Here is a 15,278-nt window from a genome sequence, read left to right on the forward strand (position 1 = left end):
GGTCAGGCTAGATGATCTGTTCAGGTCCCTCCTGACCCTAGCTACTATAAAACTATGACTATGTGCAATAGAGTAGGGCAGAAATCGGTCTATAACATTCTTTGCTATTCAGTTAAGGGCACTGAAAACTCTTCAGAGTTGACAACAAAAGCAAGGGGAGGTGGATCCTAGAACCCGTTGCATGTTTTAACCTTGCATGAATGTATGGTGTAATAGTCACTGAATAACATATAGCTTCAACCAGGCTATAATGGAGTTGGAGTAGTTCCATGGACAGGGTCTGGGGTGCAGACGTCTTACAGGAAAATCCCTGAGAATGACCAGACTTGGGTAAAAAGTTTTTATCTAAGGTTCGTGTCTTGTCTTGTGATGGTGGTTTGAGTAGCTGCCTACACAGCCCAAGCCTAGAGAGGAAGTCAATTTGGACCATGCTTCCTGTGTGCCTGTGTGCACATGCAGAGTGCAGAGCAAGGTGGGCACTGCACTTGCTTTTACAAATAAACATGGAAGGAAAAACCAGGGATGTATGAGTTTCCTCCAACCCCCATGACTCACCTGTACTATGACCTTGAGCAAATCACTCCTCTGTGCCTCTGACCTTGGCCTTTCTTTCCTGTGTCGATTGTGAGCTCTCTGAAGGGGACGGTCCCTCGCTGTGTGTTCACACAATGATCTCAGCTGGAGCTGCTGTAATGCAGATCATAAAAAATGGAATTTACTACATGGGACATGCTACAAAATATATAGCATTTCATTTAAAAGAAATAAACTGTTTCTAAGGAGGAAGGTGGCAGTTAAATTCCTTGCAGAGCTTCTTAAGGCCAAGGGAGATGACACTTTAACAGCGGCATAACTGATATTTTACGCCAACATAAAACAGAGCAGATTGGCAATGTGAACCCCTATATGAGAGCAATTTTGTCCAATCCAGTGCAATATCCCCAAAAGAATTGGGGGTAAGACGGCAGTGGTGCAGTTATTGTTTATCCACAACTTATCCTGGGGGAACTTTGTTTGTTCAAGGGCAGCTGAATGTGACCTGCTTGCCTCCCACCTGGTCGCAAAGTGCTCTAACAGCTGCCTACAGCATCCCTGGGATAACTGCACATTTGTCCAGCCCAATGTAAGTTATGCTGGGATTCAATGTAAAAAAAGAATATATATGTTACAGTGGTGCAAGTGTGGCATCTGTCCAGGCCCAAAATCCATTTCCCGTGATTAGGTGACTGCAGCAGTGTCAAAGCCTCCATACACCTGCCTCCACGAGTGAGTCAGTGGTCCAGGGTACTCATTGATTTACCCATGAAGAAGAGCTAAAAGATCAGCACTCAAGTGAGTTCTGTTTATGGCTATTGGTTTTTTTAAAATAAAAATGAGTAGATAATAAGTGATACATTTGCTGCTTTGTTGTTGTTGAAGCAAAGATGATTCCCTCATTTTCCATTCTTGTTCTGCATTTTTTACTATTCTATAGAGTAATGTCCCCCACTGAAGTAACAGAGTCAGATCTGGTCATTTAGGCAGTTTCATATTTGTTGGTTTATTCGTCCCTGCCCCTCTTTTACCTCTCTTGAATCTGTCTTAGGAAGGATGAGTGCAGAGTTATACAAGTTGGCATCATTTATTAGTGGAGTACAAGACATAAAATTTTAGTAAGTGCCTGCAGCTCTACAACCATAAGTACATTTTCCCCATCATTTCTTCTCTATTCCTCCCTATGCTCCCTTCCCTGGTCATAAATCTGAACCTTAGAGATGAAATCCTGGCTTTGTAGAAATTAATGGAAATTTGGCCATTGGCTTCCATGGGGTTAGTGGATCATCAATGACCTTCGGGCACTGACTCTCACTTACTTTTCAGCACATTCACCCCGATCTGCCAGAGCAGAGGAGGTATAATTTACTCTGTGCTAGGGGCCTTATTGTTAATGAGAATTAGACACTTACAGGAGTTTTGTCACTGATCCCAGTGGTTCCAGTTTTGATCCCTAAAAGCAGTATTGCATAAACCAGCAAGGTCCATCTCCAGCTGGTGAAAGCATCTGTAATGTGTTTGGATTTCTGCACTGCGTCCGCAGCTGAACATTTGGTTTTCTTTGTTTCATGGTAATGCTGCATTGTGCTGACAGCTCCAAGATTTGGTCTTCTTCTCTGACCTCCCTCCTGCTCTGTTCTGTGTTTTGTATGAGGCAGAGGCACACTCTCCAGCTATCCTGACCCCAGTGAGCCCCAGCCTTATGCTTGTTTTAAATTGAAATATCCAAGCGGTATTTCAGCCTGTACTCCCAAACTCACTCTCTGTAAGCCCTCATCTAACACAGACTGCAGTGACTCTCAGGAGACTACTCAAGTATGTGAAGTTAAATGATGTGTTTGCAAGGCTAGGGCCTCGGTGCTTATTTTCCATGTTGTTTCTAGCAAACTTAGTATTGTATTATCTGAAAACTTGGTTATCTCGATAGTGGGACTTCTTAGAAGTAATTTGTGCCTCTAACAAGAAAAAAAATGGCCACAGTTTAGATAGAGATCACTGTACTGTACTGAAGTGCATCTTTTTATCTGTTTGTCTCTGCCTCCAACCAATTTCCTTGCCCAGTCAAAAATTATCTTTTATGTTCTTCCTGATAACCCAATGTTAATCTGCTATTCAGTAATGTAGAAAGCTACAGCTGTATCATCAAAACAGTGGTAATGTCTTTATATCATAAAAGCCAAGGTTTAGAATCAATGTTATGTCACAAATATCAGCGCTACTGCAGCCATAAAGCTTTGATCTAAAATAGATCATCCTGATTTTTGAGGGCACCTTATTTTGCAAAATGTGCTACCAAAAATGACAAGTCGAATACAAAATGATTATTTGCCAGAATTAAAACTGCACATAATTAATCACCTTGATGAATGTTAGGACACTCACTTCCTGGGAAGCCAAATGGCAGGCCTCAAAGAGGCTGGGATGCTGGCTGAACTGGAGACTCTACAAAGAATACTTGCTTGGCAGGGAATAGCTAAGACGTCCTCCAAAGCCTGCCATGCCTCGCTGAGCCAGGCAGGGGTCCTTTATGCTTTGAAACTCCTTTATCTGTATGGTTGTGGGATCACAGCCCCTTTTCAAATCAGAGGTGTTTGAATAAGAGGTCTTGCCCCTCCATTCATGGTCAGGCCAATCACTACATTTGGGGTCAGGAAGGAATTTTACCCCATGGTCAGACTGGTATGGATGGTGGGAGTTTTTGCCTTCCTCTGTAGCAGTGGGTGTGACCCACTTCCTTGGATCCCAAGTGTATTTTAACAACCCTTGCAGCAGCAGGACATTGGCTGCCAGTGTCCCCTTCCCTTACTCTATACCGGTTAGGGTGCTATGCCTTGTGGTTTTGTGACAAGATTGACTGTGTAGTGGTAGCAATAAATTAGCTAAGCCTATTTATGAGATGCTGTGGATAGGGCTGATCCTGCTTCAGGCAGGGGGTTGGACTAGACAACCTCCAGAAGTCCCTGCCAGCCCTACTTTTCTATGAGTATGGCTATGGCATCACAGAGATCAGTGCAGGATGCAAAACTTACCTCCTCCACCCTCCAAAACCGGGGTAAGCACTTGGGTGGTTGGCTTGTGCTAAGTGCTGTGCTGCCGCAGCTGCTGCTAACAATTTAGTAGCTCAGGGGTGTCTACACAATACTATAGTCATTCTTGTGACTGTGGTGTATATGCACCTTATTCAAGGAGGCTGCTGTTACTTTGGGCTCTCCATACGAGAAGAAGAATGCACATTCTTTTAATGAATCTGTATCCAGTACATTGCTTTGCGCAGAAGCCTACATCATCATTTTTGTCTTTAAGCTTCAAATTGGAAGTGCACTCCCAAGTGTCCTTTTCACAGAAGTATTTCTCTTCCACTAAAGCTTCTACTATAGACTATTTGCTACAGTGAATGCAAAAATAGGGTTTCTGCCAATAATCTAGTGACCGCATTTCTATTTCAGGTCCTGTTTGTTCCCCGACACTGGTGGCACTATGTAGAATCCATTGACCCCATCACTATCAGCATCAACTCCTGGATTGAACTGGTACTTTCCTTTTTAAGTCATTGCTATGCAGGACTTCAATTTAAACACATGATATATCAAGTAATAAGCCTACTGGTTAACAATAAATAACGCTGCCCCAGATCGGGTGACCTTATGAGCCATTTTAAAGTGGTTTATTATTATAATCATTTTACATTTACATACTCCCTTTCATCCTGAGGGATCCCAAAATGCTTTACAGAGTTGCGTTTTATACAAGGATCATTTATCACCCACTACTCAAATGCAGCTATTCTGGGCCAGTAACATTAAAACCATCATTTGGATTTCCTGGTATGTTTTTAGTAGGGGAAAATGGAGAGGGAGGAAATTAATGTCTCCAAGAAAATCTGCAAAGGGGAATCAACCAAGGCAGAAAATTAATACAATTCTGCCCTTGAGAAAAACACTTTAATTGTGGATCCATTATTCTGTTCTTTCTCCACATCTTCTTTGCTGGACTAAAACAAGCCTTGAGTGGGCTAAGTTTAAATCTTCCTTTTCCTGAGCAGTTTTAGCCCCATCAGGCTTGCTGAGGAAGGGAGGAAGGTACCTTCCTAAAAACATGCTCTTTCCTAACTAAGGGTTTGAAGGCTCATGTACTCATATCTACCTCTGTTCAGCAGAGCCCATGCATGTACATAAGCTCAATGTAAAAAAAAGTAATTAAAGTTCATAGTTAGTGTTAATGTATGCTTTAAGCATGTGCTTTGCCATATGTCATGGAACTAAGCATGTTTTTAACATCAAAGACATGATTAAGCACTTGCTAAATCAGGGCCTGAATGCCAAACAATATTAATGCTGTAGAGCATGGGTTATGTGGAAAGTGTCAGTTGATGTTTCTGTGTGGGTTTGATTGGGTTTGGGTTAGATTTTCTCATTAACTAATCTTAGTTCATTTCTGCTCTCTTTAATCCTGGATTTTTACAGTGCACGTTACCCACTATGTGTGCGGTGGCTCCAGTGAAAGTGTCCCACTTCCCCCCGCCCCTCCAAAGGTTTTCAAACATAAATCATGTCACCATTAACAATAACTGGATATAAAATACTACTGAGTGGGCAGAGAAAGATGCATCACTAAAATGCCTTCCTCTAACAGCTCTACTGGAATAGAAATCTGTAGGGAGCAGAATGATAGCGGACACAATAGGCACAAAACTACGTTGGGTCACATGAGCCCAGCCTTTGCTGCTGGGGCCAAGTAGAGGGATGTGAACCTGGGTGAACCTTCGTGTAAGGGTATTGGGTTAAAAGAACAATATATAGCAGCCCTACCCCAGTTTCTTACAGAGCCCCAAGTATAAATAGGGTCATGCCAGGACTAGTGAAAGCATCAAGGAGCACCCTGCATTGTACTGATTCTGGACAAGCAGGGTAGCCCATAAGCAGCCGTTGAAGGCTTCCATAAATGTGTGCCCCTTCTGGCACAGTGTTAACAGAGGTGTGTAATTCAGGCTATGAACTGCACCTGTCAGGAGGTTCGTGTCAGGCCTGTTTCACTCACAAATGCAAGAACTGGCTCCACAACACAGCTTCAAAAGAAGGGCATGCAAGAGCTCCGTTTGCATAGGACAGTCTCCACACCTTTGCATAGGACAGTCTGCCGGGGGACAGGAGTTGTGAGTTTGAAACCCTTCAGGCTGAGGCAGGCCCAGACCCCAGGTCCCTCATTCCTGGGTAAACGTTCTAGCCAAGAAGCTATTACTAATACTTCATCCTCGCTCTGTCCATGCTTTGGGACTGGGACTGGGACCGCTGTGCATTGTGCTGAGCTCCCTGCTCCTGTGGCATGTCAGAGAAGACCTACCCATTCGTGCCTAAATCCCCTGGGAGGCCTAGTTTGTGAATCCCAAAGGGTTTTATATGTGAAATAGCCACCGAGAGGCTCAGCTTTTGCAAAATGGCAGCTTTTCTGGGCGTGTGCAGGAGCAGAACCTCAGGAAATTTTTGCCAGAAGAGTCAAGTATCTACCCTTCAGACACCTAAGCAGCTAGGCATGGAGAAGCAGGGGGTTGTAGATCACTCCTGGACTCAAGCATCTTAGTTCCACCTTAGTTACGTGTAGGCGCTAAATTTTTTTTTAGATGTGGCCCTGAGCGACAGGGATAGTTGTTGGCTGTACTTTGTGTTTCCTTTCCTGTACTGCTTTCTGATTCTGTTCCCTAGCACTGCAGTACAATGGAGACAAATCCTGAAGCTTCCCTAAAGCAGAGCTCTCACTAATGACAATCACAGTCTTCTTGGCATGCGGGGGCTGCTGGATTTTTCCTAATCTGTTACCCAGAATTAACCCCCCTCCCTCCCTAAAGCAAAATGAATTACTTCAGCTAATAAGTAGATTGTGCAGCAGTGTTTAACCTTAGAAAGTACTGCATGTAATCATTGTGGCACAGGTGACAGTTGATTACAGCCTATTATCCCTGCAGATGACAGCAACATTACTTTTACATGTTGGGTAATCCATCTATAAAAATAATGCGTGACATGGGCGCTAAAACATAATATTGAGAACATTCCCATTACCAATTCAATCAGTTCTCTCGCTGGCAGCCGTTAACAGCTGCTTTCATTTTGACAGATGTGTGTCATGCCAGCATTTATAGTCCTAGCGATAGCATTAATTATTTTGCCAAGATTCTGAATAAGTATAGAAGTTTTAATTTGTTTGCAGTGTAATATAAGAGATGCAAGCCTTGCTTCCTAGAGAGCTAAGTCACGTGGTCAGTGCAGCCCTCATATTAAGCACAGCAGGACACATCCTTAGAGTGCAACACCTTGAAAAATATTTACTGGATCCACGTATAGCAATGATGCTGTCAGTTTGGGGAGGATCTTGTTATGAAAAGAAGCTGATAAACGGATTCAGATAGTCCCATAACAATCCCCACCCCTGCATCTCCTCATCGCACATGCACAACCCCAGCAGCAGTATCTTGTCTAACTAGTACCGCACGTTCTCCTCTGAGAAGCCAAGTTGCATTATTGCCTTTAGCACCCTTCCCAGCCAGGCTTGCATAACACATATTGATTATTCATTACCCAGAGCAGCATTTCATCATTTGTAGCTGCCTGTTTACTTACGTCACGCTGCCATTTCTTCCAAAACTCAGCTTTCCTTCAAAAAGCCCAAGTGAATCCAGAACTATGGATCCTTCTCTGATGCACCCACGCCTACAACATCTAAAGGTTAAGCCTCACCCCACACCCTAATTAAAGCTTCCTTACTTCCTCTCCAGACCTAAGAAATTCTGGTAAATAGAAGGTAGAGACTTTGAATTGTCTCATACATTTATATCTTTATCTGTTCTAATCTCCCAAAGTAGCCTGTGTGCACCTGCCCAAGGGATGGAGGGAGAAGCAAAGGTCTCCAACACCAAAGAATCAATTACTTATGACTTATTTTTAGTTCTGACAAGCACATCAGCATCCTTCATTAAAGGAAACATTTGTTTTCTCTCTCTTCTGTTGTCTGCAGCAGTACGAGCAGGCGTGTGCTGCTGTTGCATGACATGCTTCCTAGGAATTGGTTTTGTGCCTTAATAGTGCCTGAAGCATTTGACATCTTGCTGTAACATCCTCTGTGCATTTTAAGTGCTTAAATTATTTTAAAAATGTTCTTGTGTTCCTTGCTAAGGAGAGGAGCTGTGTTCTAGTCTTAAATTAGACACTGGCATTGCACAGTATGATTTCAGATCCAGTTAACAAAGCACTAACAAGGGGAAGGGGTACAAGTGGGAGCCCATGCCTTCAACCTAGTAAAGGGGCACCTGGAGGGGTTGGATGTATTTAAGTCATCAGGCCCTTATGGTCTTCATCCTGGTGTACTTAGGGAATTAGCTGGAGTCACAGCATATCCACTAGAGCAACAGTTTGGGCACTCATGGCCATCAGGTCAGGTCCGGAGGATTGGAAAAGGGCCAGTGTGGTCCCTATTTTCAAGAAGAGGAGAAAGGAGGAACCAGGTAACTATAGGCCAGTTAGCTTCACCTCTGTCCTGGGCAAGACCTTTGAGAAAATTGTTAAGGATCCCATTTGTGGGGGACCAGCGGGTAAAACAATGCTAAGTGGCAACCAGCATGGGTTCATAGCAGGCAGATCCTGCCTGACTAACCTGGTTTCTTTCTACGACCGGGTCACAAAACGCTTGGAGAAAGGAATAGCAGCAGATGTTATTTAGTTAGTTAGATTTTAAAAAGGGCCTTTGACACAGTGTCACACCCAATTCTTATAAATAAACTAAACAGTGGCAATGTAGATTATTACACAGGGGATGCACCCAGCAAGTGGTGGTGGATGGGTCGGTCTCTACCTAGAGAAATGTGGGCAGCAGAGTCCCCCAAGGCTGTGTCCTGGGACCGGTACCATTCAATATCTTCATTAGTGACTTGGACGAGGGAGTAGAAAGCACCCTGTCCAAGTTTGCAGACAACACCAAACTATAGGGGGAGGTACACGAATTGGAGGGCAGGGGGTGAATTCAGATGGATATGGACAGGCTGGGGAATTGGGCAGAACAGAATGGGATGCAGTTTAATAAGGACAAGTGCCATGTGTTGCACCTGGGGGGAAGAATCATCAGCACTCCTACAGCCGGGGAGGCACCACTCTAAGTAGCACGACTGCGGACAGGGATCTCGGAGTCGTAGTTGACTCCAAAATGAACATGAGTCACCAACGTGATGAAGTAATAAGTAAAGCTAACCGCAGCCTTTCTTGCATAAGTAGGTACATCACAAACAGGTCCAGGGAGGCAATACTTCCCCTCTATGTGGCATTGGTCAGGCCACAGGTGGAGTACGGCGTCCAGTTTTGGGTGCCGCACTTCAAGAGGGATGTAGATAACCTGGAAGGGGTGCAGAGGAGGGCCACCCGTCTAGCTAAAGGCCTACAAGAAAAACCCTACAAGGACCAGTTGAGGGACCTGAATCTCTTCAGCCTCCGCAAGAGGAGGTGGAGAGGTGATCTTGTGGCCATCTACAAACTCATTGTGGGGGACAGCAGGGAATAGGGGATATGATGTTTACCAGGGTGCCCATCGGGGTAACTAGAACCAGTGGCCACAAACTGAAGGAGAGCAAATTCAGATTGGACATCAGGAAAAAATTCTTTGCAGCGAGGGTTGCCAAAATACAGAATACGCTTCCAAGGGAGGTGGTGCTGTCCCCTCCCTTGCAGGTATTTAAAAGGAGATTGGACAAACACCTGGCTGAGGTCATCTGACCCCAGCACTCTTTCTTGCCCAGGGCAGGGGGTCGGACTTGATGATCTAATAGGTCCGTTCCCACCCTACAATCTATTAAATCTATGAAACTTCCTTAATCGGGTAAGTCAGTGGGACCTCACATGAGAGCCACCTTGCTGGCTTCAAAAAGTTCCTTCTAAACTAAATAAGTATTTTCAAGTGAAGGCCCTTACTTTGGTTATTTCCAAGGCCCCCAGGCTTTCCACAGGCTTCTAAAATGCTACCAGTCCTCCAATTTATCTTTCTGTTTTCTTGGGATAGGATGCAGATCATGAAGCCCGTGTGGAAGAGGCAATAACTCGAACACTTGTATGTGCCATAAAATCTGCAGAACACCCTGACAGTGCAGGCGCCTGGCTAAATCCTACAGAAGTAAGCTCTCTTTTGTTTCCATTAGCAGCGATAGCCTCGAGTTACTGACATTTTGCTTAACTTACTGAGAGTCATCTTTGCCCATAAAAGAAATCTGTAAGTGCCTTTTGTGTAGTAAAGAATGTCCCAGAGAAGATAATGACTGAAAAGAAATGTACTTTTTTAGCTATGTCGTTCTATTTGCTTTAGGTCGAGGCCACATCGCATGAAATCAATCTTCGGTACTTAAATGGAGCTATGTCTGCATATTTGGAATATCAGAAGGCCGGTGTGTTGCAACACAGATATCCCAGCAGGCATCGTACAGAGCGAACGATGAGCGCTTCGTGCAAAAGGAGGAAAACACAAGTAATGGCCGAACCAGAGGACAACAAAGAAGCTGATTTTCCAACAGGTAAAACAGAAGAGGAGCAGAAAATACTTTTTGGGCCACATCTTATTCAAGTTTTGCCAGCATCTCAAGAAACAAGCTCGACAGGAGTCAGAGTAGTTGAAAGTGACCATAGAGAACTGATCGGCAAAAATGAAAGAGGACATTTTGGAAAATTACACTGCACTGGAAAGCAATCCATAATGAGCAATGACTATGAAACACTAGCAGATCCAATGCGTTCAGACACCAGCGCAAACTCATCACAAACAGCCATTTCTACAAACGATTTGCTGGATTGTTTGGTTAATCCACAAGTCATCAGCTTAGTGACCCATCTCCTGCTGGAGAAAGCAAGAGTTTGATATCAAAGTACTGTACGTTTCTGAATTGAAAAAAATAAATAAAATAGCAGACTTCTTACCCTCACTTGTAATTGAATAGATGGTGGTGGATGTAGGCATCCTCCAGACCAGCACAACATTTCCAAAGGGCTAAGTGAGAGTGAAAATGCAACAGGGAAGGATTTCTCAGGGTGATATCTTTTATTGGACTAACTATGTAGTTGGGATAAAGTTAGACAAGCTTTTGAATGAAAATGAGCACTTGAATGAAAATGAGCATTTGAATGAAATGGGATAAAAGCAATGGGAACATATATCCATGCCCTAATGCATCCGTCAGCATTACAAAAACAATAGTACTGTCCCTTAATCAGGTTATATCAGGATTTCTGTTTGAATTATATCTTCTATCCAGGGTTGGCAACCCCCGGTACGCATGCCAGAGCATGGCACATGAGGCCATTTTGTTTGGCACGCCAAAGCTGGTCCGGGTCTGGGCAGCTGCCACTGGCCACGGAGCCCAAGCTGCTCTCAGCAGGCAGTGGAGAGGCTGCAAGCCCTGTTGCAAGCAGCCGAGGCTTCACGGCAGGCAGCAGCTGGCCAGAGTCTGGGTTGGACGTGGCAGGCAGCCGGGAGGCTGCAACTGGTGCACTGCGGTCCAAAGCCCTGGCCCAATGCCATGGATGGCAGCAGCTGCATGTACACATTGAGGTGCATGGTGGGGAAGGATCCTGGGGCTGTGCAACCCCAGCCCCTTCCCTGCTGTGTGCCCTGTGATGCACGTGCAGCCATTGCTGGCCACAGCAGGGCTCCAGACCCTGGTGCAGCCACTTGCAGGCTCTTGGCTGCCTGCTGCAAGCAGCCCGGGGTCCAGAGCCCAACCCATTACTGGCAGCGGTTGCACACGCACCTCAGAGAACACGGCAAGGAAGGGGCAGGGGCTGCGCTGCCACAACAAGGATCAGGCCCCTTGTGGCTGCTCCACTATTCACCCCTGGTGCACCAGCATCTTCAAAGTCCAGGCTGTGCAGTTTTGGGGCTCTTGACCCAAAAGCGTTGCCAACCTGTCTGATATCTTAAGTAATCCTACAGCTTTGTACTTCAGTGAACCTACCCTAGGTATGCAGAAGCTCAAGTGACTTGGGGCATGTACAAAAACAGGTGGTGGAGAGGCATGAGTCAGACCAGAGGCATAATGACATGGCTGGGCACCCAGGGCAGCTGCCCCACACAGAGGCTGCTGAGGCAATTGTGTGCCTGCAGTTGCACCTTTTTTTTCCACTCCTGCACCCCCACATCAGTGCCCGGGGTGGTTTCCCCAGTGGCTCAACCCTTCTTATGCCACTGAGTCATAAAGCGAAACCAGGAGTGTGCCTGGACAACATCTTGGTAGGAGGCAAACATGTACGCTCTGGGTGAACACCAGTACTTGGTCATGGGACCCCCAGACCCTGAAACAGGGAGAATCCTGCAAAATGCAGCAACCGCGGGGGATGAAGGTGGGCTGTGACCTCCCCGTGAAGAGGCCCAGCAGTATCTGGCATTTTAAGGTTCCTGCCAATATTGGAAAGGGTGGATACAGTTAATCCACTTGAACATGTCCTGCACTAATGGGCCTGATTTGCCTCACAGCCACGGGAAGTGCAGCTTGCACAGGGGCCACAGTGCTTGTGGGGAGGATTGATCCCTGGGGAAAGGCCTTAACCAGAGGAGCAAGCAGCTTGAAGGTCCGAGCTGGAGCTGCCTGGGAGATGTGTTAAATCAGGCACTTCCTGGGGTCCCTGACCCTATTCCCCCTCTGGGCCAAGCCTGGAGGAGAGCCATGGGCAGTTTATTGCCTCTGCACTCAGATATTCCACCACCGGGGCTGGAGCCTGCGTTCCTCCAGTGCCAAGTCAGGCTCATCCACCGTCACATCTCATTATGACAATGCATGACATAAGCCGGGGCTGTCCAACTTCAAAGCACCCCTGGGACGTGTGGCCCCCAGCCTGCACCAGCAGGGGCTACAGGCCCCCCCAGCCTATGTGCCACACACGTGCCTGGGCAGGTGCCCCCTCACCCTGCTGCAAAGCGTGGGCAGACAGGCACTATGCACCGTGGGCACGGGGGCAGGTACCCCTATGGCTGCACCTGCATGGCGCAGCTCCCGGTGTGTCCCCCAACACAGGCAGCTCATTTGCCACCATCGGCTGCACCACACCACCCCGTCCTGCAAGAGAAAGCAAGGCAAGGCGAAGAGCCGGTGGGATCCTGAGGGCTGCATGTTCACTGAGTTGCCGAATTGGTTTGGAGGATACCACAATGGAGGGCATTAGGATGTGGTTGCAGATAGGGAAGTGACTAAGTGTATTCAATCACAGAGAGGATGAGCTCTGGTAGGCGGCGCTGTTTGCTCATCCAGAAAGGCCAGATACGGAAACCAGTGGTTAGATAACCCTCGGCCCAATTCAGGTCTGTACCCACCACCATATTCCACTTCCTTCCCCTCTAAAAAACCGCTATCGATATACAAGATGCTGTAGGGGCAGGGGTAAGCTGATCTGGAGGAAATAGTCTTTGTGGAGACTGAGGAAAAACACTTGGAAATATTGCCAAGAACACAGTTTAACAATGAGGCCAACAGAAGTTTAAATAGAGGCAGCAAAGGACTCGCCGAGGGCACAGCACATGAATAGGAATGAGTAGAAGCTGCTCCGTATAAAATATGAAAGGCTGTTAAGACTTCAAGCTCTGCGCCCCTCCCTCGTCTCAGCCCCTTTGACCTGCTGTTTAGATTGCAGCAAATTTGAATCCCTCTTCCTGCAGAGAATGATTGTACACTCACTGATTTGCACCTTCAGCAGGCTGCCAGACACACGGGGCAGAAATCAATGTGTGTACATCACGAGCACGCAGAAGGCAAGCAGACCTTTTCTGCACCAGCAGGGTTGGCGGATTAACACATAGCAGGCCCTGCGATGCTTTCACTATGGGATGTGTCTTTGGGGGGGAAATCCCAGTGCCAAGATGCCGGTGCAAGGTGCTGTCTGCAAGCTGCTTAAGTCTCTGGGAATGCTTTTAGCTTCTTTGTTCTACCTGTGGCAGCAATTCAAAATGCCACTTGTCATAATTATATTTTCAGCTAGGCTCTTTTTGGGGCAACCTTGTGAAGTCTTTGCATTGGCAGCTTTTCTTTTCTTTTTATTGCTGCCACCTTAAAGTTCCTGTGATCATTACAGCTGCAACTTGTATGGCATTATAGCTCTGTTTGGACACCTCTGTAACTTCTGCCACACTCGCCTCTGGCCTGAACTTTTCTTTGCCTGGCCTCTGCAGGGTGGTAGGGCCGTACCCTTTTCAGCTGAGGCCATGGAGACTTTTATAGATTTCATTCATCTGGGTTTCTCCAACTCTCAGGGTCTGGAGTCTACATGAGGGCTAGAGCTACATAAAGGACTAAGAAAAATGGAGTGAGAAATGCAGTTTCCCCATCGTAAAAGAAAAAAAAAACCCAAGCACTTTTTTCAATGGTTACCTTGACAAATGCAGGAAGGTTAAAATCTGAACTATTTCAGAGACACAATCCTTATCGGGGTTTGGGGTTAGAGCCAACTGCATTTACATGAGTAAGGGTGGTATGTCTAGTTAGCTTGGAGGGCAGAGCTTTTAGTTAGGTTGGAGGGGAAAATTAAAAATGGAGAATTGTAAGCAATTGGAGAAAGTTGCTTTTGAACTTGCTCAGTGAAAAGAAAGAGCTTTAGCAGAGCAGTGCTGCCAACTCGTGATTTTTGTCGTTCTTAAAGTCTAAGCTTTGGGAATGTGAAAACCTTAGCTCTTTCTTTTATACGCATATATAAATATAAATAGAGATATGTAAAAGAAAGAGCTAAGTTGTTCACATCCCCAAAGCGTAGACTTTAAAAACAACTTAAAAAATCACGAGAGTTGGCAACACTGGCAGAGTCTTGAATATGACGGCTCTCAACCTGGTCTAGGTGCCCATGGTGGCTCTCCTTCTCTATGGTGGCCATGGTGGTTCTCTGTGACCAAAACATGCTCAATTTAACAAATAAAAATCCTGTTTTATTTCCTTCCCAGCTCTTTCCATTCAACTGTGGGCTCAGAACAAAAACCATTCCTCCCCTTCCTCCTCCTTTTCCTTTCCTTGCATGTTATTACCAAGGACAAGGGTTCTGCAGGACAAACCAAGTCCTCAGTCACATCCATGCAAACCCGCTACCTTAAATTAGTTTAAAACCTTATTTTATTCACATCTGCTGACTTTAGCAGTTCACAGCGCGCCCGGGGAGCAGATTGGTGGAGTACAGAGGTGCCATTTTGAGAGAGCTGCGTTTCAGAATGGGATTTTAATGAAGACTCGTCACCTTTGACACTTGGCTACACGCGCTCTCTTCTCCTGTTGACCACAGGGGTTGGGTACGGACAGAAGCAGCTGCCGCGGGGAAAATCTGCATCAAGGCAAAGGATATTGCAAATGTTTCATTCAAACGTACTCAGCAAAAAAATCCTCCCAGAAGAAAAGCGCTCTAATGTCAAGGACAGTATAAATTCACAGGATATGTGGAAAAAAAAGCAGAGGGAGTATGAGGTTCAGCACAGTACTGTCTTCTTCAAATTGCAAACGTGCTTAAAATGGCCAAAATAATCCAAATGTAACATGGCTCTGGCCCTGTCATCTCTCAAAGCAGGATATAATCCACCGCTGTATTTTTTTTCAATATGCATGTCCTTGCAAAAAATAAAATAAAATCCTGAACTCTTTATGCATCCTAGCAAAGTCTCCCCTATAGGGGAAAGACCCAGCTTTCTTTACCTGAGGGGATATGCTGAAGAGACTCTGAATAATGGAGGAAGCCATTACCACCCCACTGAATTGCAGA

At 45.7% G+C, this 15,278-nt stretch overlaps 1 protein-coding gene across 4 annotated transcripts in view; it reads left to right on the forward strand.

Annotated features, from left to right (window-relative positions):
- The window catches only part of HSPBAP1 (HSPB1 associated protein 1), a 66,136-nt gene extending 55,663 nt beyond the window's left edge, over positions 1-10,473 (forward strand). For all 4 annotated transcript variants that reach the window (XM_006036641.2, XM_025192985.1, XM_025192984.1 and 1 more), the window contains 3 exons: positions 3,981-4,064; positions 9,571-9,681; positions 9,871-10,473. In XM_006036641.2, the coding sequence (XP_006036703.1) occupies positions 3,981-4,064; positions 9,571-9,681; positions 9,871-10,416 (741 nt within the window). In that variant the 3' untranslated portion in view covers positions 10,417-10,473. The remainder of the gene's footprint in view (positions 1-3,980; positions 4,065-9,570; positions 9,682-9,870) is intronic.
- The last annotated feature ends 4,805 nt before the right edge of the window (positions 10,474-15,278 follow it).

Source organism: Alligator sinensis, unplaced genomic scaffold (genome assembly GCF_000455745.1).
Source record: "Alligator sinensis unplaced genomic scaffold, ASM45574v1 scaffold1452_1, whole genome shotgun sequence".
NCBI classification, from domain to species: domain Eukaryota; kingdom Metazoa; phylum Chordata; order Crocodylia; family Alligatoridae; genus Alligator; species Alligator sinensis.